General features: G+C 41.7%; 1 protein-coding gene across 3 annotated transcripts in view; it reads left to right on the forward strand.

Moving 5' to 3' along the window:
* Nucleotides 1-27312, forward strand: part of LOC135211212 (TBC1 domain family member 1-like) — a 307524-nt gene that overhangs the window by 147384 nt on the left and 132828 nt on the right. For all 3 annotated transcript variants that reach the window (XM_064244447.1, XM_064244445.1, XM_064244446.1), the window contains exon 14: nucleotides 16908-17046. In XM_064244447.1, the coding sequence (XP_064100517.1) occupies nucleotides 16908-17046 (139 nt within the window). The remainder of the gene's footprint in view (nucleotides 1-16907; nucleotides 17047-27312) is intronic.

A 27312-nucleotide genomic window follows, 5' to 3' on the forward strand; every position in this document is an offset into this window, starting at 1 on the left:
GGTGTTCGAATCCCCATCAGTTCTGCTACTAATCTTGCTCCTGCATATGCCAAGTTATTTGTTTCTGTGATACTGGTGGTGTGTATTATGCCCATTATTTCATTGACCTCACTTGTTTTCTCCCTTAATTTCTTGGTGTTGTAGGCTTTCATGGAGGGGATCTTTGTTCTCTCTGTATCTGGCTCCATCCATTGTCTAAATCAATTTTCTACACCATTCCGTCCTCTCTGTTACTTCGTCTGTGTTTCTTCGTGTGTAGTTGTTTGATACCTCATCATCCCTGTCGTCTTCTGTGGCATCGTCTCTCAGTTCGTCTTCGTGTAATTCGTTGTCATGTGACATTTCCCTTTCCAGTTCTTCTCTTTCTGTTGGGGAGAGCCACTTCTTTTTCTTTATGTTCCTTACTTGGTCTGCCAGCCTCTGTTCTGTTTGGGGGGTGTTATTCCTCTCATTCCAGATGTTGACCAACCTCCTTCTATATCCTCTCTCCGTCGGGTTGCTTCTGATGTAGCATCTCCATATTTCCTTATTTTCTTCTCTTATCCATTTCTTCCTTTTTGCTTCTGTAGCTCCAATCTCAGGCTGTTGATTACTGACGTTGTGGTGGTCAGTTGCTGGATGACGACCTCCAAGTACCTGACCGTCTTCCCCTTCAATTGGGTTGAATACCAGGTTGCCGGACGAAGCTCCTCTGTTGCCAGAGGTTCCATTTACATCGTTGTCGTTTATTCCTTCATTTCTTTCCATCATTGCTGAGTTTTGCTATTTAACCCATAGCTGGACCCTACCTTATCAGGGATAGGTACTCATTTACAGCTGAGTAGACTGAGGAAATTATGGTAAAGATCCTTTCCCAAGGAATCAATGCCGAGGAAAGCGGTCACCCATCCAACGACTGACCAGCCCCAATGTTGCTTAACTTAAGGGGTCCGGCCGGAACCCCTATATATGGTGGTATAGGGCGAAAAATGCAGTCATGAAAAAATTCATGGAGCTTCATATGGCAATTGAGATTACGTATACGAAATATTTCGTCAAAATTCCTCTTACTTTCGTAGTTACAGGGTAATTAGTAAACATAACTCAGTAAGCCTAAAACATTCATCCGTACAAGAAAATGCAATATTTCTTCTGTTATCGTAAATTTTGATAATTATTGGCAAAGAAATTGTGAGAAATGGCATCTGTAGAGATTCCGTGGCTCGCAGAAGCGAGTATCTGGTTCAATCATGAATCAGTTGGACCATAGACTTCAAGTAGATTACATGTTCGAGTTTCACCTCGTGACATTCGCTTGCTTTTACGTATGTTTATGTATGTTTCGGCAATAAGTTCATCATGCCAATGAGGAAAAGACAAGGAAAACATCTCGCTAACATACAGATGAAGAAAAATCGCTCAAGTATTATTACAGAATATCATAATATACGCGTAGTTAGTGAAGAGAGAGGGGAGGGTTGCCTAGTAACGCCCCCTTCTTGCCTGACAGCACACGTCACACTGTGCCCAAGGCTACGATCTTTGAGCAAAGAGATCTTCATTTATGATAAATAACATAGTTTTGGTTTTTTAATACCCAAAATGGAATATGAAATTCATAATAATCATGATTTATTAAATTGTCTTTGTAAAAAGAGAGTACACCTTCGAGTTTCACCTCTGACATTCTCTTGCATTTACGTTTGTTTATCTTTGTTTCGGCAAGAATGTCATTATGCCAAAGAGGAAAATAATAGGATAACATCACGCTAACATACAGAAGAAAATTCGCTGTAATAAGCCGAGTTAGTGAAGGGAAGAGAGGGGGTTACGTAGGAAGGAGTGCCCCATCTTGCCTCAAGCGGTGCCCCAGGCTACGATATATGAGCAAAGGATTATCATTTATGATTAAATTATGATAAATAAAATAGTTTTGGTTTATTAATACACAAAAAAAGAAATATACATTTATAATAATCATTATTTATTAACATTGTCTTTATAGAAATACGAAGGAAGACTGTGAACGCCCGTATCTCAAAACTATACTTATTGACCTTCAAAATTTATCTCCTCACTTAGTTTTAAAGCTATAACATTGGAATTTGGTATATAACTCAGAGAGACATTATAGAACAATCAAATAGAGCCCTTTTGTCCAATTTTTGTTTCGTCTTTTTTTTATAAATTTTTTTCTCGTGATTTATAAGGTTTATTTTTTTACCATATTGAAAAATTCATATCTAGCAAAAAAATGACTTTTAGAAAAAAACTCCATGTGATTGGAGGTCAACATCAGGTCTATATATGGTAGTAATCCCAGGTCTTAATATTAAATATCAAGGGAGGAGATAGAATTTGAAAAATGTTTATTTTCGGGATAAATTGACCTGGCGTCACAAAACCGAAGGTCAGAGGCGAAAATCATATGCGGTTTGGAGATGTCCCAAGTCACCTTATTAAGTGGTATGAATGTCAAAGTCCTGTCATTAAAAAACCTGCCATTAGCCGGGCCGCCCCGTAAGCCCCTTAACCTTAACCGCCCATTGACTCCGAACCTAACCCACTCTGCCACGGCGCCACATTATTATTATTATTATTATTATTATTATTATTATTATTATTATTATTATTATTAACAGCTGAAAATATCAATAAACATATTACATACTAATACCATAAAAATTCTTTCATATCAGTAAAAAAGAGAGAGAGAGAGAGAGAGAGAGAGAGAGAGAGAGAGAGAGAGAGAGAGAGATAGTTATCCTTATTTAAAAGAGTGAAATGGATAGATTCTTGTATTTCTTTAAAATACTATCACATAATATGAATTTTGTAATAAATTATATTATTATTATTATTATTTCGGAAGGAGACCCTCTCAAAGACAGGTTTTTTTAAAAATGGTTGCTGCTTTAGCACTATTAATTTTGTAGTCATCTCTATTTTTCTGATGACGGCTTTCTCGTTGTTGCTTAGACTGGCGAGCAACGCACCAAAGGGTATGGTAAAATTCGGTTGAGTCATTTTAGTTTATTATTGCTTATACAATCCCTCTCTCTCTCTCTCTCTCTCTCTCTCTCTCTCTCTCTCCTATCTCTTCGCTCTTCTCTTCTCTCTATCATTCTCTTCTACTCTCCTATCTCCAACGCGACTTTTTGTCCTGATCCACAGGACATTATCCAATGATGACTGCTGAGGGACTGAATTCCAGTGGCGAGTCCTTCTCCTTATATCATGATGTTGCGGGCTCTCGAGTACAGTCTGGAGAACTAACCTCTCCGGCAGGTCGAATTTTCATTGTTTCCTGGGAAGGGGACTCGTACGGCGACTGTTTTCGAGTCTTGTGGACCTTCTCAGGCGGGAAATATCACTGGGAGCCTCTTGATTGGCTTCTACCTGAGTGATGTCCCCCCTGGTATTATTCTCATATTGTGCTTCATGTGCGGTGTTGTTTGTTTCATGCGCGCCGTTACTTTCGTTGGGAGGGAGGGGCATGGTCCTCCTCACACACGTCGCTATCAGGAACGCTTTTTGAGTGGTATTGAGGGAAGGCTTTTGCTCGAGAATAAACAGCGCTTCTAGGAGGCACAGACGTCGTGGGACGGGCTCTCCCAATGATTTTGACATTCCTGATGATGTCGTCTCTTGTGATGTCTTTCTGGTGTTCTGCAAAGGTGTGCTGTCTAATGGCGCCCTGCTGGGCGTGGCAGGAGATCCTTTTAGACAGGAGCATCGTCGTCATCAAAATACACTATTTGGTAATTAATTTTCATCGGAAAACCCCGCGAATAGGCAAATTTCCCGCAAATATTGGGTAGATATGATCCAGAGAGAAATCCACGAATACGGGGGCCCACTGTATTTTAAAAATATTGTTGTGTCAGTATTAATTGCTAACCCCATTGTAAAATTGGATTATTGTAAGGTGAAGTATCGTAACTTGAACACTGTAATTTTTATGACAATTTTTTTCATGGAAATGCATAAGTTGCTCATTTAGTAGAGAATGGAGTTTGGTTTTGCATATAGGGCCAGGTGCCACATGTATGTACTGACCTGTGTGGCACCACAAACTTGAGTTTAGAGTCATTCAAGACTGTAAATATAGGATATTAACAGTTAGGTTTGCTTGGAAAAGTTTTTTTTGTTTTTCTTTTTTTTTTTTGTACTTTAAGAGGTTTGTTATGGTGCCTTGCAACTTGGTCATGCCTGGTGAAATTTTTGCAAGGAAAATCCTCTATACCAACAGTCGGGTAGAATAAAGCTACATCATTCCTATCACTGCATACAGAAACTTGCAACCCCTTAATGGGGTCATCATTCCTATTCCTGTGATGGACTCAGGGTCTCATGTCTTAATATGCTATTTGACATACTTGAAGATTTTAATTTTTGTGTTTTTCTAAAGCTATTTTCATTGTGCCCTAGCATTACAAACCCCACTTTGTTCATATACAAAACAAACCTTTGGTCTTAACATTAGGATAATCTTCTAGTGCCAGCTGGAAATCCGTTAAAATTAATAAAAAACTTTTGTGATCCAGCGTCAATTGACATCTGTACCTGCAGACAGGGTATTTGGTAGTTCCCACAATGCCTTGTGCATCTTGTGAACTCATCAGTTACTTTCTTGCTGCCTTTAAGAGAGGATGTGATTACTCTCTATCTCTTTAAAGTCAGTTCAACTTAACCGTTTTCCTATCTTTCTTCGCTATCTTTTCTCTGGGTGTACTCAGTGTGTGTGTGATCTGGTAGGTTTGTATAAGTTGTGAGAGACCATGGAGAATTTTGCGTCACCAACAAAGCTTTCTTCAGGATCTCGCAAGAAACAAAGGAGATACCCTGGAGTGCGTGGGTTTCCTTGTTCGAGATTTTTAACTTCAGTGTCTTCGGATCTTCACCCAACGTGCAGTAGGTGCAGAGAAAACGTATGTACAATTACTAATCCATGTTCAGCGGAAAAACTTTTATGAGAAAGGTCAGTACAAAAGAGAGGAGACTCCACCATCTTTGGATGACCAAGCATCTTCAGCTTCTTTTGTGCTAACTATGCATCATGCTGTTCCATATGTCTCTTCACGTGGATTTGATGCTTCCCATACCCCTTTGGTTTCTAATGATTCATTGTTGGCAGCATCAGGAGCGGTTTTGGGGAGTTTTGTACTGAATTACGCTCTTCCCTTCCCCGGGGGGGGGTGGGGGGCCATCTCCATCTTTGTCATATGGTTCAGCTCCTGATACGCAGAGGATGGAGGGAATGTGGGCAGTGTTAGGCCCATCAGGCTTCTCTCTGGGTCTTCAGACTGGAGTGTCCCTCCTTTCCCTGGTCGGCAGTTTATAGGGGTGAACTTTACAACAGCTGCATAGCGCATGTGTTTCCAATGCCACAGAATTTGGTAATTAACATTGTTGCCCACGCAGAGATTCCAGTAGTATCCGCAGTGTCTTCAATCAAGCACGGTGACGTCACAGCCTGCTCCCTCAGTGACGTCACAACCTAACATAGCGTCTGCCATGACATCACAACGTCGCAACCTAACATGGCGTCCGCCATGACGTCACAGCCTACTTCCACTCTCACAACCTGGGTGCCACGGATGCACCTACGCTTTCAGACTCAGTAGCACTCACATTTATTAAAAAGTTACAAGCTTTGGAAGAGAAGATAAATAAAAAAAGAAGAAAAGGCAAAAATCTTTTTCTTCTTTTTTCTCTTCTAGCTAAATGTCATCAGTGTGTACACCAGTCAAGCATTGGGGGATAAAGGAATTTGTGGCTGATCCTCGTACCAAGAGGAGAAGATTAAATTCTTTTTCATCTTTGAGCCAGGACTGTCATATCCATATCAAAAACAAAGTGCAGCAGGTAGTTGCTAGTGCTGGAAAGGAAAATGGCAGCCGTCATTTAGATACGTTGTCATGGCTGAAGGGATCAATGGACACTGGGTTGGAAGAAGCTGGAACTACAATGCCAGATATATTCCAGGGAAAAGGAATGTAATAGCGGACAAACTGAACTGCCAGGACCAGATTCTGGGTAAAGAATAGTCCTTGCATCAGGAAATTGTTGACAGAATGTTCATCTTGTGGGAATGGCCAGTCATAGACCTGTTCTCAACAAAGTACCTACAACAAAAATTTGGAGATGTATTGTTCAGTAGTCCCAGACAGCAGCAGTAACAGAAAATGCTCTACAACACCCGTGGGACAATCTGGACGTATATACATTTCCTCCGTTTTGTCTAATCTGTCAGGTCCTGAACAAGGTGATGTGGTCTCACAATCTCAGGATGGCCCTGGTAGCCCCCTTGTGGCCAAAGGCAGAATGGTTTTTGGACCTCTTAGGACTCCTAATAGATGTTCCAAGAGAACTGCCTTCCTGGAACAACCTACTTTGTCAACCACACATGGAGAGGTACCATCAGTCGGTACAGTCCTGATCTCCTCAAGGGTGGAGACTGTCAAGTACCTCCTGCGAGTGAAAGTCTTTTCTCAGAAAGCAGCATCGCAGGTGGCAGGATATATCAGGTCATCGACAGGCATGTACCAGGGAAAGTGGTCTGTCTACTGTGATTGGTGTCATAGATGGGGTCTTTCTCTACTTGGAACCACTATTCAGCAGTTAGCTGATTTTCTGATTTATCTCAGAACAGAAAAACATCTTTCTGTATCTGTCATAAAGGGGTACAGGGCTGCACTAGCTTTGGTTCTGCAGCTGAAGGGTGTAGACATTTCCTCTTCATGGGAAATGGCTATGTTAATGAAGAGTTTTGAGCAGTCCTGTCCGCCTATGGAACTAAGGCTCCCAATTGGGATTTAACCATGGCATTGGCTAGCCTTTAAGCTCCCGTATGAACCATTGTGACAAGCCACGGATAGAAGCTTGACCCTGAAAGCAGCCTTCTTGTTGGCTCTAGTATGGACCAAAAGGGTAGGGGAGTTACATGGTCTGTCATATTAGGGGAATCATTCCAGAGGTTGGAAGTCTATGGTTTTCGAATTTTTACCAGAATTCGTAGCCAAGACTCAAAATCCATCAGTGGAAGATGACAGATTTGTCTCCTTTTCTATTCCTTCTTTGGGAGACTGTGGATAATGACCCTGAAGAAAGGTTATGTCATTTAAAGGTACTACGAGCTTACTTAAAAGGAACTCGGCATCTCGGACATGGATATCGAAGGGTTTTTTGTGAGTAGAGGCCAGGTCAAGAAAGAAGTGCCCAAGAATACAATATCATTTTGGTTAATAGAAACGATCAAGAATGCATTTCTGGGCTCAGCTCGTGTCGGCCTATGAAAGGATCCTTAACATCATTCTTTCTAGGTAAAATTAATCTAAAATTACCAGAGAAAACAAAATTAAGAAAATGTCAGTAAAACTGACTCGCCACTCTTTAAAAGAAGTGTCGGTATGAGAATAGGGGCGAGTGGGATCACTACCACGAGACATTCACCATTTAGACCTTCCAATCAAAATCCCCACTAGAGAGAGCTGATACCAACGGGCGATGCGGCCGCTACTACTACTACTAGGGACGCCACGGACAGCAGCGCCCCTAGCGTTCATCCTTAATTATTAGCGGTAAGCGTTGTACGCATTTTTTGCTCGTGTGCTAATTTCTTGGATTTACCTCCTTCTCCATCATGGAACGTGCTGCCATCGCATCGGCTAAGTTAAGTGCCTCATAAGTAGTATTTTACCGTATTTTAGTCTTCCAGGGACCAGTATTTTCCTTCTAATAGGTCATATACGGTTTCCCGGTCGACTCGTGGCGGCGCCATGCTGCCTCATGTTAAGAATTCCCGGTCTTCCATACTGGGACTTCTTATACTTATGGGCTTTCTATATCACGTTCATCGTTTTTTACATCGCCTTTTTAGCTAGGTTAGCCCATTTACCAATTCTCTTAGTTTGGTATTTAGGGCTATTCTGTGTTTCTGGCCCAGCATCCCGGCTCTTGCTCTTCATCGGCTATCGCTGGCTCCGAGTAGGCTTCTGTTCCTCGGAACAGTTTGCCTCCATCCTGCGCTTCTTTTTCTTTTACTAAAAGTGTCTTTTCTATCTTTACGATGTAATTTTAGTTCTATTTAGGGTGTTAGGCTAGCCTAGGTGCATGTCCCATGTATTGGTACAGCCTGGTTCACGTGGCCCTTCCACGGTTGTGTTGCTATCGCGGCTTAGGCCACTTGTGGTCACGTGTTCCATCGCACCTTACCCTTCCCCTTCCCTCCACCTTACCAGGTATAGGGGAGGGGTCTGGGGGATCCCCTTTGGTTGCCATGACAACCTCAGTAGCCTTCCTCCCTCCTTCTCTGAGGAGGCCAGGGGTTCTTCCCAGCTGGGGTATAGGGCGACCACTTGTTTCGGGTACCAGGTCACCGAGCGGGTAGTTGTTGGGACAGGGAGGAGTAGGCCACCCCCCCCCTCTCTCCCGCCGCGTTTCGCCGGGAACGCCCCCCCCCCCCCCCCCCCCCCCCCCCAGTTGCTCAGTCCCACCTTTCCCCCACTATAACGAACGGAGCCTTCCGCCGCAGCCGGGGCACCTTTGGTTATAGTTCGCTGGCTCTATTGCTTGCCTACTATATCCTTCCCTTTTTTTTTCCCCGCTACCGGAAGAGAGCTTGCTTCTTACCCGGGCACTCTTCTAGTAGACGGGGGGAAAAGTTTGATATTTATTTCGTTATTTTTAAGGATATACCCTCCCAATTTTACGATGAATTTATAGAATTATAATTGTATGTATACTATCTCCGTCGTTTTCCGTCGTGGTTTCATATTTCACCACCACATGTGGTTGGATTCTTTCTCTTGTCTCCGGCGTAGCCTTGGACAAACTCCAACCATCTTGTTACCACACGTATTATGGCGGGTGGGGCTCTGGTTTAATCTAACTTTTCTCGCTCCGGCATGCAGCGGAGCAATTGTTAGGCTGTAAGTGTTCTCCTGATACTTATGTATCTTTCCACTTACAGGCTACCAACTGTCAGGTCCTAGGGTGCAATGCGACTTTGTACGACCCCTGCGCCCACGATGAGTGCAGATCTCACGCCCCGTGTGCCACGACTCACAACGACATGATCGTCTGGCACCCGGAAGCCTGCGCCATCTGTTACGACCTTGTCAGTCAGCTGGTGGGGGTGGTAAGTCGATTGTAGACCTTCTTTAATTGTATTCACTAACAACACTTAGTCATAAGCTTGTTAAGCCCGCCCCCAGCCACTAGAAGCTGCATTTCGCCTTCTCTTTCAGGCTGCCGGTGTGAGGGAAGTCGCCCTAGCAACCCTGAAGGCTTGGGTGGGCGGCTTCGGGAAGAACGCCGCCAAGGGCCAGCCATACATCTTGGACAAGAAGCTGGCCGTTCAGATCTTTCCCCGGGGCAAGTCAACAGGATATGTTGACCCCACTCTGCAGCCCCTCTCATCGCCTCCATCCAGCAAGAGATGCGCAGTCGTTCGGGGCCCGTGGGCCACGCAGGAGACGGTCCCAGACGTCGCAACCTTGGACCTTAATATTGAGCATATGGCGGTAGGTGCGGAGAATTTGTTGGTTGAGGTAGGTGTGTCGGGTGTCCCAAGGTCTTTCCTTGGGCGCTCCTGGATCTTCTCCTGTCCCTTCTTCTACTGCTTCTTTCCAAGGCTTTTTGGGATCTGAGATCCCTGCCCGCTCTCCCGCTCTCTCTGTACCCCCAAAGGTGAAGGGACAGAGAGAACCGAAGACCCTTGTTAAGACGACTTCTAAAAAAGTCGTCGTCGTCTTCTTCAGCTAAGAAGTCTTCGACTTCCTATGCTGACGCGGTGAAGGCTAAGCCGAGCTCTTCCTATTCAAAGAGCTCTAGAAGCAAGGCTTCTAAGGAAAAAGGCTCGCGCTCCTGCTGAGCCAATGCCTTCTCCGGCCTCCACCGCATCCACTCGGCAACGCCGGTTGGAGTAGCGGGACCTAGCACCTTTGATCCCACTGCTTTCTCAGCAGTGGTGATGCAACAGGTAGGAGAGATGGTAGGCTTCACAGGTCTCCGCCCTCGGAACCAAGTTCGAACAGATGTTCGCACAACTGTCGAGCACTTTGACTCAGTCGGGCCAGTCCTCCAAGATCTCTCTAAACAAGAGTTTAGAGAGGAATGAGGACCGAGTAGCTGGGCTTGCTCAGGCTCCTCATCCAGTCCCCCCAGTAGCAAGTGCTGGTATTCTCCAGCTACCACCTTATGAGTCGCTACCAGCCTTCCTCCATGGAGAACCCATGGAGAGTGGCCGCTTACGCTCCATTCAAGGACGGTATGATCTCTGTCCCGGAGTGTGGAACTCGAAGGATTGAGGACTTCGAGTTTTATCCTCCGGGATTGACGCAGCCTTTCATTGGATATGCTAGGCTGACCGTAGCGGCCTCACTAGGGAGGACAAGATCTCCGAAGAGAACGTGCTCTATAGTAGAGAGCACGCTCAACGGGAATGGGTTCACTGCCTTGAGGACTGGGAGTGTACCGACACTAAGCTCCAGGCTTTCAAGAGTCCTTTTACTATTTTTGCGACGAAGGAGGAGGCTTCTCTTCCGTTCGCTACCAAAATAGTGGAAGCGGACTCTTCAGGCAGTCCTCAAGGATGAGCCCATGCCACAGCTGAGGGAAGCGGATTCTACTTCTCCGCTCTTTCCAGCCTTCAGAGAATTGTGGGAGAACTTGCCTGCCACTTTCACGCTTGGTAAGCTCAAACCGGACTGTGCAATGGACCAGTTTGGCGAAAAGCTCCCAAGGCTGCCTGATTCCTTGATCCAGGCAGAGTTCAACGCTCGAACTAGGTTTGGCAGATCCCTCAATTCTCTAATTATCACGGAGATGGCTGCTCTATCGTATGGCACAGAACCTCTATTTAAGATTCTGGCCAAGTCCCAGCTTCAAACGGTTCAGCAGATGCTTTCGACTTCTTCCAAGCTAGGAGGAATTGCCGAAAGCACGTTCTGCAGGAATGCACTATTAGGCACGAACCTAATAGACTCCTGGCTTCCAGCATGTGGGGGAGCGGACCTCTTCCCAGAGTCCGCTGTAAATGAGGTGCACCACGAGGCTGCTAGGCTCAACCAGAGCCTTAGAGCTAGGTGGGGTATCTCCTCTAAGAGGAAACAAGAATCCGCCCCCGCTGCTGGTAAGAAACTAAAGAAGTCTGGTAAAAGGTTCCAGCCTTACCAAAAACACCAGCAGCAGCAGCAATTCGTTCAGGCCGTCCCTGTTACCCAACAGGGACAACCTTCAACCTCGAAGCAGACCCAACCCATCCTCCTGTTGTCTCCTCAGTCGCAACCCTCGACCTCCTACGCACTCTCGCCGGCCTTCAACCCTATGTATGAAGGTCAGGCTTACCCTCCCTTTAATAGGCAGTCGAGAGGTAGCAGAGCGAGAGGCCACTTTCGCCAGCGTGGCACGGAAGAGCGACAAGGAGTAGGCAGTTCAGAGAGGGCGTGGAGGTCAACCCGCCCAACAACAGTGAGGCTCCCCAGGTAGGAGGGAGGCTGTTCCTCTTCCGCCACAGGTGGGGGTTCAGCAATTGGGCACAGAGCATAGTGTCCAAGGGATTGGGTTGGAGTTGGATCAAAGATCCCCCTCCAATCAAATCATTCCATCAAGTACCATCAAAGGAATTAACAGATTATGCGGAGGAACTCCTTCAGAAAGGAGCTATTGCGAGAGTCAAGCATCTAAAATTTCAAGGTCGCTTATTCAGCGTGCCAAAGAAAGGCTCAACAAAAAGAAGGGTAATCTTAGACTTGTCAAGGCTAAACTCTTTCATTCGTTGCGACAAGTTCAAAATGCTTACCATCTCGCAGGTAAGGACCTTACTTCCGCCGTTTGGAGCCGTCACATGCTCCATCGATCTTACAGACGCATACTATCATATCCCTATAGCCAGACACTTCCGCCCATTCCTAGGATTCAGACTAGGAAATCAGACATTCTCATTCAAAGTGATGCCCTTCGGTCTGAATGTAGCCCCCAGGGTATTCACGAAAATAACAGAAGTAGTGGTGCAACAATTGAGAACTCAGGGAATAATGATAGCAGCATACCTCGACGATTGGTCGATCTGGGCACCAACAGTCGAGGAATGTCTCAAAGCCACGAAAAAGGTAGTTCAATTTCTGGAAACATCTGGGGTTCCAGATAAACAAAACGAAATCCAGACTTACTCGGAGTCTCGTTTTCAGTGGCTAAGAATCCAATGGGATTTGTCTTCCCACAATCTGTCAATTCCAGTGGCCAAATGGAAAGAAATAGCCAAGTCTGTGAGACAATTTCTCAAATGCAAGCAACATCAGGAGAAGCCAGGAAAGAATCCTAGGTTCTCTTCAGTTTGCTTCAGTGACAGATATCCTCCTGAAAAGCAAGGCTGAAAGATATAAATCGAGTTTGGCGATCGAGAGCAAACGCCAAATCTCGAGACAAGTTGTCAGTAATTCCACAGATCCTTCGCAATCAACTCCGTCCATGGACAAAAGTAAAGGACCTGGCCAAACGGGTACCCCTGCAATATCCCCTTCCAGTGTTAACCATTCACACGGATGCCTCCCTGTCCGGGTGGGGGGATATTCTCAATTCAAACAAGTTCAGGGGACTTGGTCAGTTCAGTTCCGCCAGCTCACATAAACGTTCTGGAAGCAATGGCAGTATTTCTTACCCTGAAGAGACTTCTTCCCCCGGAAAAGTCTCATCTAAGACTAGTTTTGGACAGTGCAGTGGTAGTTCATTGCATCAACAGGGGAGGGTCCAAATCCAAACATGTGAACCATGTCATGATAGCCATCTTTGCACTAGCAGACAAACACAAATGGCATCTGTCCGCCACTCACCTGGCGGGGGTAAGAAATGTGATAGCAGACGCTTTGTCCCGGTCGGTCCCTCTGGAATCAGAATGGTCCCTAGACACAGGTCATTCCAGTGGATATGCCGGAGAGTCCCAGGTCTCCAAGTAGATCTCTTCGCCTCACAAGCGAACCACAAGCTCCCTTGTTATGTGGCCCCCAACCTGGACCCTCTGGCTTATGCCACGGACGCCCTGTCGTTAGATTTGGAATCAGTGGAGAAAAATTTATGTCTTTCCTCCAGTGAATCTTCTCTTGAAAGTCTTGAGCAAGCTAAGGACTTTCAAGGGACTAGTAGCCCTGATTGCTCCAGACTGGCCCAAGAGCAACTGGTATCCTCTGCTTCTGGAATTGGGTCTCCGACCTCAACGGATTCCCAATCCCAAGCTGTCACAATCAGTACAAATGAGGACTGTGTTCGCTTCCTCAGGAATTCTTCAGACCCTAACTTTATGGACTTCATGATGTTTGCGGCTAATAAAGATGCTAACATTGATCCACAAAACATCCTCTTCCTAGAATCAGATAAGAGAGAGTCAACTATTAGACAATATGACTCAGCTGTTAAAAAATTAGCATCCTTCCTAAAAGAATCAAAACACTACAACCATGACAGTTAACTTAGCTATATCCTTTTTCAGATCCTTGTTTGATTTGAAAAAGGTTTAGCAGCTAGCACTATTACTACTCATAAATCGGCTTTGAAGAAGATCTTTCAGTTAGGTTTCCAGATAGATCTGACTGAATCTTATTTTACGTCTATCCCTAAAGCCTGTGCTAGACTTAGACCTTCTCAAAGGACTACTACAGTCTCATGGTTCTTAAATGATGTCCTCAAACTAGCATCAGATACTGACAACTCGTCTTGTACATTCATAATGCTTCTTAGAAAGACATTATTCTTATTAAGCCTAGCTTCAGGAGCTAGAATTTCAGAACTGTCGGCTCTATCCAGAGATGCGGGTCATGTGGAATTCCTCCCCTCAGGAGAAGTTCTGCTTGCTCTGGATCGTAGTTTTTTGGCTAAAAATGAGGATCCTCTTGCAAGGTGGGCTCCTTGGAAAGTTATCCCACTTCCGCAAGATCCTTCTCTCTGCCCAGTATCAACTTTAAGAGCCTTTCTATCTCGTACATCCTCAAGATCCTCAGGTTCTCTCTTCATGAGAGAAAAAGGTGGTACTTTATCAGTAAAAGGTATTAGACAACAGATCCTTTACTTCATTAAACAAGCCAATCCTGATTCATTTCCAAAAGCACATGACATCAGGGGAGTAGCCACCTCAATTAATTACTTTCAACATATGAACTTTGAGGATCTTAAAAAGTATACTGGATGGAAATCTCCGACAGTCTTTAAACATCACTATCTAAAGTCCTTGGAATCTTTAAAATTTTCTGCAGTAGCAGCGGGAAACATTGTTTCTCTTGATACTGTATAGTAGTCATAGTATAGATCCAGGTCTCCTTTCTACCTACCTCGTCCAACATGCCTCACCCTATCGCCATGTTACTCGGATACTCTAGCCTTAGCCGCTGAGATCATATTGGTGGATTGTCCCTTATTTTTTCGCTAGGGACATCCACACTATGTACTTATAATGTACTTCAGTGTACCTACCCTTATTTTTATGCTAGGGTAGGACACAATGTGTTTGTATATTATGTAAATACATTATTTAAGTGAATCTATTTTGTTAAATTGCACTGCATTATTGTATTTTACTATGTTTACTATAATTTAATTTTAAGTACTTTACATTACTGGCTTTCTTTTATGTCATTGTTTAGAATAAGTTAGCTTTAAGTACTTAGTTTATATTCTGTAATAACTGATTCACTTATATTATATCCCTCTTTTTTTTTACAACTGATTTTCATTTGTCCTTTTTCCCATCTTGTCTGTTTCTCTGGTACTCTTTCATAGGCCGACACGAGCTGAGCCCAGAAAAGGGGGGGATTTTGACGTAGGAAAAATCTATTTCTGGGTGATTGGCTCGTGTCGCCCTATGAAACCCACCCTGTATTGATTGCCCTCCCTGCAGGACAAGATGTTCATAGATTAAGGATGACCGCTAGGGGCGCTGCTGTCCGTGGCGTCCCTAGTAGTAGTAGTAGCGGCCGCATCGCCCGTTGGTATCAGCTCTCTCTAGTGGGGATTTTGATTGGAAGGTCTAAATGGTGAATGTCTCGTGGTAGTGATCCCACTCGCCCCTATTCTCATACCGACACTTCTTTTAAAGAGTGAGCGAGTCAGTTTTACTGACATTTTCTTAATTTTGTTTTCTCTGGTAATTTTAGATTAATTTTACCTAGAAAGAATGATGTTAAGGATCCTTTCATAGGGCGACACGAGCCAATCACCCAGAAATAGATTTTTCCTACGTCAAAATCCCTTATTTAACCGAATTTGGAAGGTCAAATAATTTTGGGAGAGTTAGAGCTCACGACAGCAGAGGCCAGAGCTCCTAATTGGCATTAAAGAAAAATATATCTGTTGAGAGGATTTTGAAAGCTGGTGTTTGGCTACTTCAAACAATTTTCACTTCCTTTTATTTAAAAATTTGTTGCCCATAGATCCTTGGACAATTTTTCCTTGGGTCCAGGGGTGGCTGCTCAACAAGTAGTAGTATAACTCATCCAGTACCCCTGGCAGGTCAGTTAGTATCTAGTCTTAAGATGAAGGTATGGAAGTAGAATGAATGAGGTGACTGGTCTTGTTTCTATCCTACATTTTCTATCTGCTTTGCCTAAAGGAAATAAGAGGAAGAATACCATCATAAGTTAGAATAGACTAGATACAGGTGGGTGAAACAGTTATTGTTGTATGGCGCTTTTACATTGCATTGAACCATTGGTTATTCAGCAACGGGACCAACGGCTTTACGTGACTTCCGAACCATGTCAAGAGTGAACTGCTATCACCAGAAATACACATCTCTCACTCCTCAATGGAATGGCTGAGAATCGAACTCGCAACCACTGAGGTGGGACATCAACACCATACCAACCATGCCACTGAGGCGCTGTGAGTGAGACAGCCATACTGTTAAGGTAATCAATAGCTTAGGATGTTTTTTTTGAGTAGCAACACACCCCTCTCTGTAGCTGGGAGAGAGTGGGATGATAACAGATTTACATACAGGAGAGAGAGGAACCAATAGATTCTCATATATCTTAGGTTCTGAAGCTGTAGTCGATTGTCTAGAATATTTTTATTTGGAAATGAACTAAAGGTCCCAGTCAGTTAAGGATACTTACCTCCCACCAACAAGTAAGTCTATCCTAATGTTAAGATCGAAGGTTTGGTTCCTATATGAACAAATGAAAAATTTTTAATCAATTTGTATTTTTTATAACTAACAAACCTGAGGTCTTGACATATAAAGGCCTACCTCAAACCACCCCTATGGCAGTCAAAACTGGGTTGGAAGAGTAACTGATGAACTTACGGGATGCACAAGATATTATGGGAACTACCTAATATCTTGTGAGCAGGTACAAATCCCAATAGTCCCTGGATTACACAAGTTTTTTTTCATTAATTTTACCGGATTTCCAGCTGTTGCTAGATTATCCTAATGTTAAGACCTCAGGTTTGTTACTTGTGAAGAATACAAATTGATTAAAAAGAATACAAATTGATTAAAAAATTTTTACATTCTGTGTAAAACCCTGAACTTAACTAAAAAATTTTCGGTGAGTAAGCCAGTGGTTTACCAATTGTTTGTCAGTTTAGCAATGTACTTTTTCCGCTATGGTCAGCTAATTCTTAAGATAATTATGGGTCTGTATAGTTAAAAAACAATACAGTTTAAAAATATTAAATTTTTTATGCATTCCCTTTTGCAAGTGATTGTCAGTGACTTTTTTTCTGATATGGACTTCTGCAAATTTTTCTGATTTATCATATTATTGAAAAGTATTTTGTTTCACATGATTCGTTAAAGTTATTTTTTTAAAGATTTTACCAGTAATTGAGTATTTGAATAGAAATTTAATAGCAGTTTTGTACACTTTATTTTCTAACTGTTTTATACCACCAGATTTTCCTTGAAACTTTTTAGAGCATTTGTTTTTCAGGCCAGATTTTCAGATTGGAACTAATTTAGAATCCTCTTTACGACGAGCAAAGAAAAGTTTGACTACATCTTTTAATCAGCTTTTAAAGAGAGAGGGACGTGACCATGACAGTGCAGAAAAGGATGTTGCACCTGTAGAGGTATGCATTTTGAAATCTTTTTCAAATACAAGTTTGCAGTTTAGGGAACTCGGGCATCTTTTTATCTGTATACTATTTAGGCATTTTGTTACAGTAGTCCTTCAATTATCCCTGTTGGATAAGGGTGAGTAAAAAAAATCTATGGGTGTCCATGGGTAACTCCCTATCTGTCTTCACCTAACCTTTTAATACCCATGTAACTCTAATAATAATAATAATAATAATTTTTATTTTCAGCTCAAGGCCATATACATGGAATATATAAAGAATAGACAATAACATACAGTCTTGATACGAAAGATAACATGATAAAAAATACAAAGATTAATTGGCAATATCCATACTTTCTGAGGTAGTTTAAAAGATGGTAGTCAAAATAATAGTCATAATCATACTAAGATTCAGAATAGTTAAAAAATTGAATGTAAAAACTATAATCACTGAAATAATGAAACCATGAAAATACCAGTAATGACAATAATCATAGAAAACAATAATAATGACAGATTCTGCAGATAACATTTTGCAACAACAGAGATTAAGTCATTTAAGGAACAAACGCCTTATTTTCCCATCTTCCCCACAATTTAGATCTTGCCTCACTACTTAGGATGCTTTGTATGAGTGAATTGCTGCTGTTTCGCAGTCGGGTGATCAGACTGGACATTGTTCGCCTCACAATGATTTTTAAATTGTCCAGGTGTTTTTCTGTAAACATCTGTGTGGCGAGGAGTGTTTGTGAGGCATCTCAGAATGTCATTATGAACAACAGTCTCCCTGGTGTAGTTCGTCAACAGGGAACACCCATAGATGCTGTAGCAATACGAGTGGAAGAGCAGCAGTTTCAATTCTTGGTGACAGAAGGGAAACCTCCTTGCAATATGTTGCCAGTTGCATATAGTTTACGATGCCTCTATGTTTGCCGTATCTTTAGGTTGTCCGGGATAATGTGACCTAAATACGGAAATTCTAGCCAATGATTTCCAAGGAAAATTTGTTGTTTGCAATTTGCATAAGTGATCTCAGGAACAGCAGCATATACTGGGGCTTGGTTTCTTTGTATAGGATATAAAATTCCTCTGAATATTAGCGGCAAGTGTCGATGAGTCATTGGAGACCTTGTACTGATGGGGAAATCAGAACCAAATCGTCAGCATAACAGATGTTGTTTATAGTTGTTTCATTGACAGTGCATCCAATTGGGAGTGAGTTCAGTTTGACATTCAAGGCATCTGTGTACATATTAAACAAGTAATGAGAGACAATGCCACTTTGCCAAAGCCCATTTAGGGAGCCAAAGGTGTGCGCCAATACGTTACCTCATTTGACACAATTGCTGTGTGGAGAACCAGCAATATAAAATGCCAATTAAATATAGGGGTGTGCCTCTTTATGCAGCTTCAGGAAGAGCTTCAGGCAGTTTACTCTGTCAAATGCTTTTCTCACATCCACAAAACATAGGAAAACAGGAGAGGCTGATGATAGGTAATAGTTCAGCAATTCTTTCAGAATGTATATGCAGTTGTCGGTTGAGTGGTATGCTTTAAATCCAAACTGGTTATCTGGTGTGTAGAAAGGGGAGAAGTCTCATTAGAAGAGCCAACTCAAGTAACTTCGACGCGATTGTTGTGATTGCAATTGGCCGGTAATTGCCAGGGTCAGCTGCAAACTTTAGCTTGTTTTTTTATGAATGTTATCAAGTGAACTAAGACTAGGGAGTCTGGAAGGAATTGACAAATTATGCACTGATTGAATAGGGCAGCTAGCAAAATGTAGTTTTATTGGATGGCAGAATTTGAGAGCTTCTGAGGGAAGACCGTCGCAAACGCGATTTATTATTAGGTAGGCTGTTTATGGCATCCCTGATGTTACCTGGCGTAATACGGTCTGCAAAATGAAATTGAACATTATCAGTAAGGAGGTTATCTACATCCCTTTGGGAGTCTTGATCGTTTATGCAATTAGGATATTGCTGAAGTGATCGCACCACATACTTGCGATAGCCTTGTCACCGACTGCTTCCCCTACTCTCTGTGACAACTTTTTAGTTTTGGGATTTAAGGACTGGATATCTTTTCAAAGATGGGGATAGTCACTGGATTCTAAGTTTCTAGACATTGCATCGGTTCTTAGTTGTTTTTCATTTAATCTGCAGTGCTTAAGAGCAAATTTGAACTGCGCTCCCGCCTGTCTCATTAGTAATGAAGTGTCCTTCCCTCGGGCTACCATTTTGCCTCCGCTGTAAAAACATTTCTCATGAATACAGATCTTTAACCAAGTCATTTCATCCAGGTAGTATATTAAGAGAATTACCTTGACGAAATCTAAAGGTAGCCCTGCCCAAAGCAAGCATAGTGGAAATTATGTTCGAATAGAATTCATTCAGATCCCTCCTGTGGTGGTCATTTCTACAATTTGTGTTAGTACAAAGTTAGGCGTCTGCCAGTTGAACTATTGACCGCAGTCTGGTTTCTGTGGTCGCCCTAAAGTATCAGGTTTTCTGTTCGTTTTTAAAATCCCAGTTTACAGCTGGTGGGTGGTCAGTTAGGGGGTTCACAGTACGGAGCAATGGGGTACTGAATGACACCTGTAATGTGATGTGATTGTAGCCTGTTGCAATATCGTAGCAAATATTGCAGGTGATAATAGAATCATGAAATTGTGGAGATGTGATGGTATGGTCCAACCAGGAGGTTGTAATTGTCCACTCTATTTTGTACATATGAATAGGAGGAGGAAGGGAGGAGCATTACATCGCTAATATGGAGAGCATGATTTTGACAGAAGCGAGTGAGTTCATTGTAAAATTGTTTTGTGGGATGAGAATTAAGGGCCCCGATTATACAAATATGATCAGCAGGAGAGTCGTGAATAATACTGTCTAACTCAGCTAGGTTCATGCAGTATTGATAAAAATTATTGTTATTTTCCCAGGGCATGTAAACATTAATTATTAGGATTTTAGAGTCCCCTACTGTCACCTGAATCCCCAGCAATCTTTCACTCCTGTAGGTCTTCACATTTACCATGTTGTTTAGCCATTTATGCCACAGGAAAGAAAGGCCCCCTTTTGCGTGACTGGCTAAAATTAATCGATGCATCGATGAAGTCAAGAAAGTTCTGAAGTCTTCATGTATTGAATCGCAGATGACAAGGTCATGTGGCTAGAGGAGCATTTCTTGCAATGCAATGATGCCTTTGAAGTTTTTGCAGAACATGTTTAGGAGAGGAATGTTTCTCTTGAGGCCAAAAATATTCCAGGGAGGGGTTGATCCCAGATTAGGTTATGTCTTGAAAGTATTATATTAGGTCTGCAATTCTCATCTTTAAGAAAATCGAGGTGTTGAAATAGGCAGGTAATCCTGTAAGCCTCTTCGAACGAGGGAGAGAGGCCAGTTGGCGCCTGGGTGGGTATGGCCATCTCAACTTCATGTCGCACCCTCATTTCTTCCGTGTTGCTGGGAGGTGAGAAAAAAAATGGATGCCACATTCAAAGGAGTCTGGTGGCTATCTGCGTGTTTGTCTAGCAATTCCTGCACTCCTTTGATCGCATCCCAGATTCGTGCAAATTATTTGTTCCCGCAGTTTTAAGACTTTCTAGGGATTCCTGTAGTCCTTTGATCACGTCCCAGATTCTTGAACATTTTTCATTTGTCTCCTCGATTTTATCCGAGTTCTTTCCAATTATTTTAGAGAGGGACTTTGCTGTTTGGAAGGGATTTTCTGCCGTGTGGTACACCGCAGGTTGGCTTAGGTCAACAGGCCCCTTTGGAGGCAGATTGTAAGGGTCATCAGCGTAGATTTCCACCGATTAGGTCCTTAGCCACTTGATGATATATGATAGTTTCATGTGAGAGGACAAGTGTTTAATGGATTGCTCCTTGAGAATGTTCTCTGGTATGAGATCTTTGTATTTCGTATGTGCAACGTTAATTTCCTCATTGGAGAAGGCATCACTGACAGATTGTATAGCAGACTCAACATCGGAACGGTTCAATTGGTATTGTATAAAGTAAAGAATCGGAACGGTTCAATTGGTATTGTATAAAGTAAAGACAGTTGTTTGCGAGTATGGAACCTGTGTGTGGGGCACAGGCACCAGTAGGTGCAAGGGTCACTTGCGCAACAGTTGGAGGTTGGTCGTATGACATTTTTGTAGTAAAGGAAGGGCCAAGCACTAGCACATACACTGCATTCTTTTACCCATTTCCCAGGACCAGTAGGTCTCGATTAGCTGTGATTTGAAAGATTTCTAAGACACTGATTGGAGCAGAAAGACTATTAGTATATCTGCAAATGGACAGTACTCTCCGGCTTACACGCCGGGTATTACGTGGAAACACTATTAACACATTGCTTACTATAAGAGGTATAATCACCAAGGGTGAAAAGCTCTTCTCTTTTGTAAAGAAAAGCGAGAGAGCCTCCAACATCCATCACACTTTAAACTTTATGCAAAAGGCAATTATATACCTTTTTTTGTCCCTATTTGTAACTAAATACAGGCGGCCCGCGGTTAACGGCGCAATCGCTCAGCGGCTAATCGGTTTTACGGCTGTCGTCAAAGATATTAATTAAAAAAAATAAGGCATTTTAAGGTATTTTTACGGCACAATTTTCAGTTAACAGCGCTGCTAGCGCCGTTGTCTAATGATTTCATAATTTGTAGAAATGCCGTTTAGACCATAAAGGTTTTGCAAATTATATTAAAAGATTTTATTGGAGAGTTATTACATAAGTATTAGGGTAAAATATATGCTTCTGACAATGTTCTATGCCGAAAATATCGAGTTACACAAGTGCAAATTTAGCTATGGATGTGTCGATTTATAAATGTTCATGCTTTTATGTTTAAAATGTGAATGAAAATGTATTACGTATAGGGTATTTTTATTTCTGTGCAGATATATGATAAAAAGGCAGCTTTTGAAACTGCCCTTCACGTTATCAAATGCGATGTTTTTTAATGTTCTTTCTTGTGAGCCGCCGCCTGCCGCTCTTCCGAAAATATTGAGTTAGAAAAAGTGCAAATTAGCGATCGATGTGTCAGTTTTATAAATGTTCATGCTTTTATCTTTAAAATGTGTATGAAAATGTATTACGTATAGGGTATTTTTATTTCTGTGCAGAAATATGATAAAAAGGCAGCTTTTGAAACTGCCCTTTACGTTATCAAATACGATGTTTTTTTCATGTTTTTTCTTGTAAGCTGCCGTCTGGCGCTCTTCCGAAAATATCGTAAAAAAAAAAAAGAAAGTGCAAATTTAGCGATCGATGTGTCGATTTTTTAAATGCTTATGCATTTATGTTTAAAATGTGTATGAAAATATATTACGTATAGGGTATTTTTATTTTTATACATAAATATGATACAAATTAAGGCAGCCTTTATAACTACGCTCTACGTTGTCAGGGGATGTTCTTTCATGTTCGTTCTTGTCCGCCACTGTTCCGAAAAATGCATGGTGTGATTTTATTAATTATGCATCTTTTCCATAAATCCTTTAACAAGTTATACATTACTTCACTGTATCCAATAATATTGTATATATTCTCATATTATTGTATTATAAAATACTACGGCAAATCTAAACCAGTATTCCGCGGGATGGCTGATGTTGTGGTTTGAAATCAGCTGATGGCGAATACGAATTTGTTTCGCCATAATTAATGAACGCAATTCTGAGCGAATTCTCTTGCTTCTAGTTAGCATAAACAAATATCTAGATACTTGACTTCTACGAGACAAGGTTATTTTTCCTTATACAACGTGTTTTTAGGTGGAAGTATGAATTGAATATGTCTCGTTGTGAATGTGAACTATTTTTTTTCGTTAACAGATTACGTTTATTGCTTAAAAAAATTACGTGGTTCCATTCGCAATTCACCTTTATATCATCGTAATACGAACTTTACGTTATCTTATATCGGTGTGAAACCAACAGTAAAATGTGTTCTTTCAAGCACAGTAGTTTTGATTAAAATGATTTTATCTCAGTTTTATCTACGGTTGTGTTTGATGGCATACGTTTACTGGAGTTTTATCCTTGTTGCCGATGTACGATAATAGTCATTAGCAGCCTGAACAGTTTTCTCAGCTTCAGTTATAACTAGGTTTAAATTTAACAGTATATTTCCCGATTGATCTTTGATCTATAGCGAATAAAGTTATTACATTAAGATATCTCTGTTCTATTCTACATAACGTCATTTATAACAACTACGGTAATAGTGTACCGTAGTACGATGATTGAAGTACAAGGAAAATGGATGTTATCCAATTCGGTTGTACTTAGAAACGAAAAAAAAAAGTCTCTTCTCGTTCGGTTGTTCATGGCTGTACACGTTCATGCAACGAGTATAACGTTAAAACCATACTTTCATCATTTTCTTTTGCTGTTATTGAACTTGTGTAGCTAGAAAATGGGATAAAGTTAGGCTATTGTAATTTGGTCTCTCATAAAATCGGACTATCGTAAGACGAATTATCGTAACTGTATAAACCTTATTATATCTTTACATACTCTAGACACCCAAAGGATTAAAGCTAGGCCTTTTTACTTTACAGTATTTATAATGCTATAATGTACTGTACAGTAAATTCTATAGTACTATACTGCATAAATATAATTTTACTGATTGTGTCATTGTGGGATTATGGTGCCTTTGACTGGTCTAGAGTTTTGAAAGGTGTGCAGCGGCCGTAGGCTTTAAAATCGCTTTGAAAATCACTTAGTGTCGGCGGCCAGGAACGGAACCCCTGCCGCTAACCGAGGGCCGCCTGTATACTACTTAAATACACTTTTTAAAAAAATGCAACCCCTTCTTTTTCTCTTCTCATGACAGTTCAGTAGGTAGGTAGCATTCCTGTCTTTAGCCACAGCCTACTATTGTTTTTATGACCATTAATGTATTTTTATACAGCTACTTTCTTATTAGTTTGCACCATACAGTGAGATACAAAATGTGTACAGTTGACCCCTTATTCGCGTTCTCAAGAATCGCAGACGCCTAGTCACAGGTTTCTTTACGGACCATATACGTAGTTGTAGTATACAGATATTCGCTGGAAAATCGCTAATTCACTGTATTTTTCACTGAGAAATGTTCACTGATTACTGTACTTTCCTATCAGTTTCAAGACTAAATGCACTTTTCATGATAAAACTTAAAATATTCAGGCATAAGTATTTTTAGAGGGATTTTCTTGTTTGAACTAATAGAATAGGCAGTTCAAAGTGATTTAAGATGGGTTTCAAGTATTTAAGGATTATATTTATTGGGGGTGGGGTCTCGTACACATCCCCCATGAAAATGGGGGTTCCACTGTATGTGTAAACTATTGACTTAGGGTAGGTGTTACACTCACAAACTCACAGTATCCATTTGCAAAAGTCTAAACCTAAACATAACCAATATATAAGGACTAAGTTTTAAGTAATATAAAAATAAACAAGGCTTCAAAGATAATTTAAACCTCGAAAGGTTTGAGTTAACACAGATTTAGGTAGATCTAGGTAATAATTTTGCGTTAAGTAGTTATATGAAAATTACAATTCTCTAAAAGTAATTGAGTTGTTAATTGAAATTTAACAATTGTTGTTGGGGGGTTGAGTTTAACCCCAGGGACTAGTATCAGAAACAGAAAAAATGACATTTGACGCCCCAGTCCCTAGTGGCCTCTGTGTTTACAGGACTGTTCCTTACAGTCCGTGCGGAGTTAGTGCATAGAATTGCCTAAATAATTAATAGAATGTACTAGAAATGTACATTTGTAGTCAAAGTGTCTTATAAAATGATATCTACTACTTGATAATATTTACGGCTTTCAAGTATTAAAAATAATTTATACTAAAATAAAATTTTTCTAATAACAACTTGGTTTTTTCACTATAGGGCCATCTTGAGAATTGACCCTCTATTAAAGTGTGCCGTAGCTGGTTGCTCAGTGCAATTTTTGCCAGTGGGCACTGCCCATACCACCTGCCATAGGCATAGTACCTGTAATGATCAGGGCTAATTTGTTTGGTCACCTGATATGTACGAGAATTGTAGCGTGCTCTTGGCAGCAAGCTTTAAAGATGAAACTGCTTGCTTTAGACTGTTTCGATGGGTCCTAGGGTTTAGCAAAGGTGAGGAAGGGGAAGATTATATCTATTCGGCAAAACTCCAGCAGCATATATTTAAACCCTTCTCTGACATTCCATTTTTGGGCCAAAACCTAATAACAGCAGTCACCAATATCCACCAGGTACATCCTGAGGAGGAATTAGAGGAATCCACACCAAAAGGTGAAGTGTTCAAAGACTTTGAGGTAGACATTGATACTGAAAGAACCTTGCTGAACCCAGAAGGACCAGAGACACAGATGTCAATCAACCATGGGAAAAACATTGTAGATGAAAGTCAATCTCCTGTGCAGCTTTTAGAAGCTGATCAGGATGCTTCCCCCAAAAGGGATATAAGGATCCACCTGAACCCAATGGAAATAACAGCAAATTCAGAGGGTTATAGCAATTCATCCAGGACTTCTGCCTCCTGGGGAACAGACACCTGCAGCTCAGCTGTATATATACAGTTAAGTTTCACAAGCTCCCCCAAAAGGGATACACAGTTTGCGGTATTGGATCACCTTCTCAAGGAAATAATGAATGACATCAAAGATGCTTTGCTGCTGAAAGGCAACAGATAATGAACATACTGAATGATACACCAAAATGTAAACGTCCTGCATCTTGCAATAGAATGGGGAGAATTGAAACCAAATCTGCCCAAACAAGAGTTAAGCGTGCAAACCCAACTGGAACCAACAAAATGGCCAGTTCCAGTTATTATGAGTCTTACGACCAAAATCTAGCAGACACACTAAAATCCTACTCTGATGTTGATAGCCCATGGCGAGATGCCTCAATGTGTGTTTTCTCTGCATGGTAAGTATCTTATTAATGAGAGAAAGACCAAGATAGAAGTAGTACATGTTGAGTTTAGGGACAGGGCTGCCTTTCCTAACACTGAATGGCACCTGATACCACCTGTGCCAGATGTGCAGAAACCTCAAAAGGAAAATGTTCTCTTAGCTGGCAATTTGGCATTAAGAGCTGTAGATGAAACTCTTCACCAGGTAAATGGGACAGGAATTTATAGCGCCATTATGAACAAAACTCAGGTGGCTCACCATGTACCACCAGCCTTCTGCCCCTTCACCTTTAAAGTTATAAACCATGTGAAAACATGTTTTCAAAATTATGTAGTAACCAGAAAGCGTGAACCATTGGCAAAACTAAAACCATTTGCTTCAGTTATCCTGGTTTCAGAAAACGGCACTGAAGAATGGTCAACACTACAACTTCCCTTTGATACTCCTCCTAGATATTGCAACTCGCAATTTGGCACTCCAATGAGAAGGATTTCAGAAGGTACATAGCATCAGAGTTTCGTTCTAGGACCCACCTCCTTAGTGTCTTAACCACTTCCTCACTGTTAGAAGTAGTCACAAAAAGGCTTCCAGAAGAATCTAGGATGATTTATGCTGTTGCGGCTAAAAGCCTTATGAGAACATTATAGGAAGCTAACTATGAATTTTTCGACTGGCCCATAAAAGCACGAGTGGAAGTACTGGGAAACTCCAACAAGTCGCTTCCCAATGTGACTACCCTATTACAGTCTAATGCCTTCTGCCGAGACCTGTTTGAGGAGTCTATTGTGACTCAAATAAAAGAACAAGCATGTCAACAAAATTGCACAGTGTATGATCTACTGGGAAAAGATATCAGGAAACAAAAAACCAGAAATTTCCCTTATCCCCTTACCAAATCCAAAAAAAAGGCACACTTTTATCGAAAATCATATAGGCCTCCATTTACTTCCAATAGCTCTCCTCATACGCAGGTAGGTAGTCAGAGGGACAGCGCCCTCAAAAGGGACAAAAACCTGCACAGCAAAAAGTGTATCCTTTTCACAAAGTCCAAAAACCAAATTATAGAGGAAAAGGAAAAGCAACACCTGGAATGCCCATTAAGGGAAAAGGCAGAGGAAGGGGGGATCCCAATAGGAACTGTTTGGTCGGGGGTCGACTTCAGAAGTTTCAAAAGGATTTGGGGACACGGCATTATTCTCAACGGACTAGGGTGGAAATGGTCTCACCCCCCTCCACCTTTGAAAGGGTTCTTTCAAAAACCGGACCCCTCTATGAAAGATTACGTGCAGAAGGCCCCCTTAAAAGGAGCCATAGAGAAACATCCTTACATTCGTCACCAGGCACATCTC

This window comes from Macrobrachium nipponense, chromosome 4, assembly GCF_015104395.2.
Source record: "Macrobrachium nipponense isolate FS-2020 chromosome 4, ASM1510439v2, whole genome shotgun sequence".
NCBI classification, from domain to species: domain Eukaryota; kingdom Metazoa; phylum Arthropoda; class Malacostraca; order Decapoda; family Palaemonidae; genus Macrobrachium; species Macrobrachium nipponense.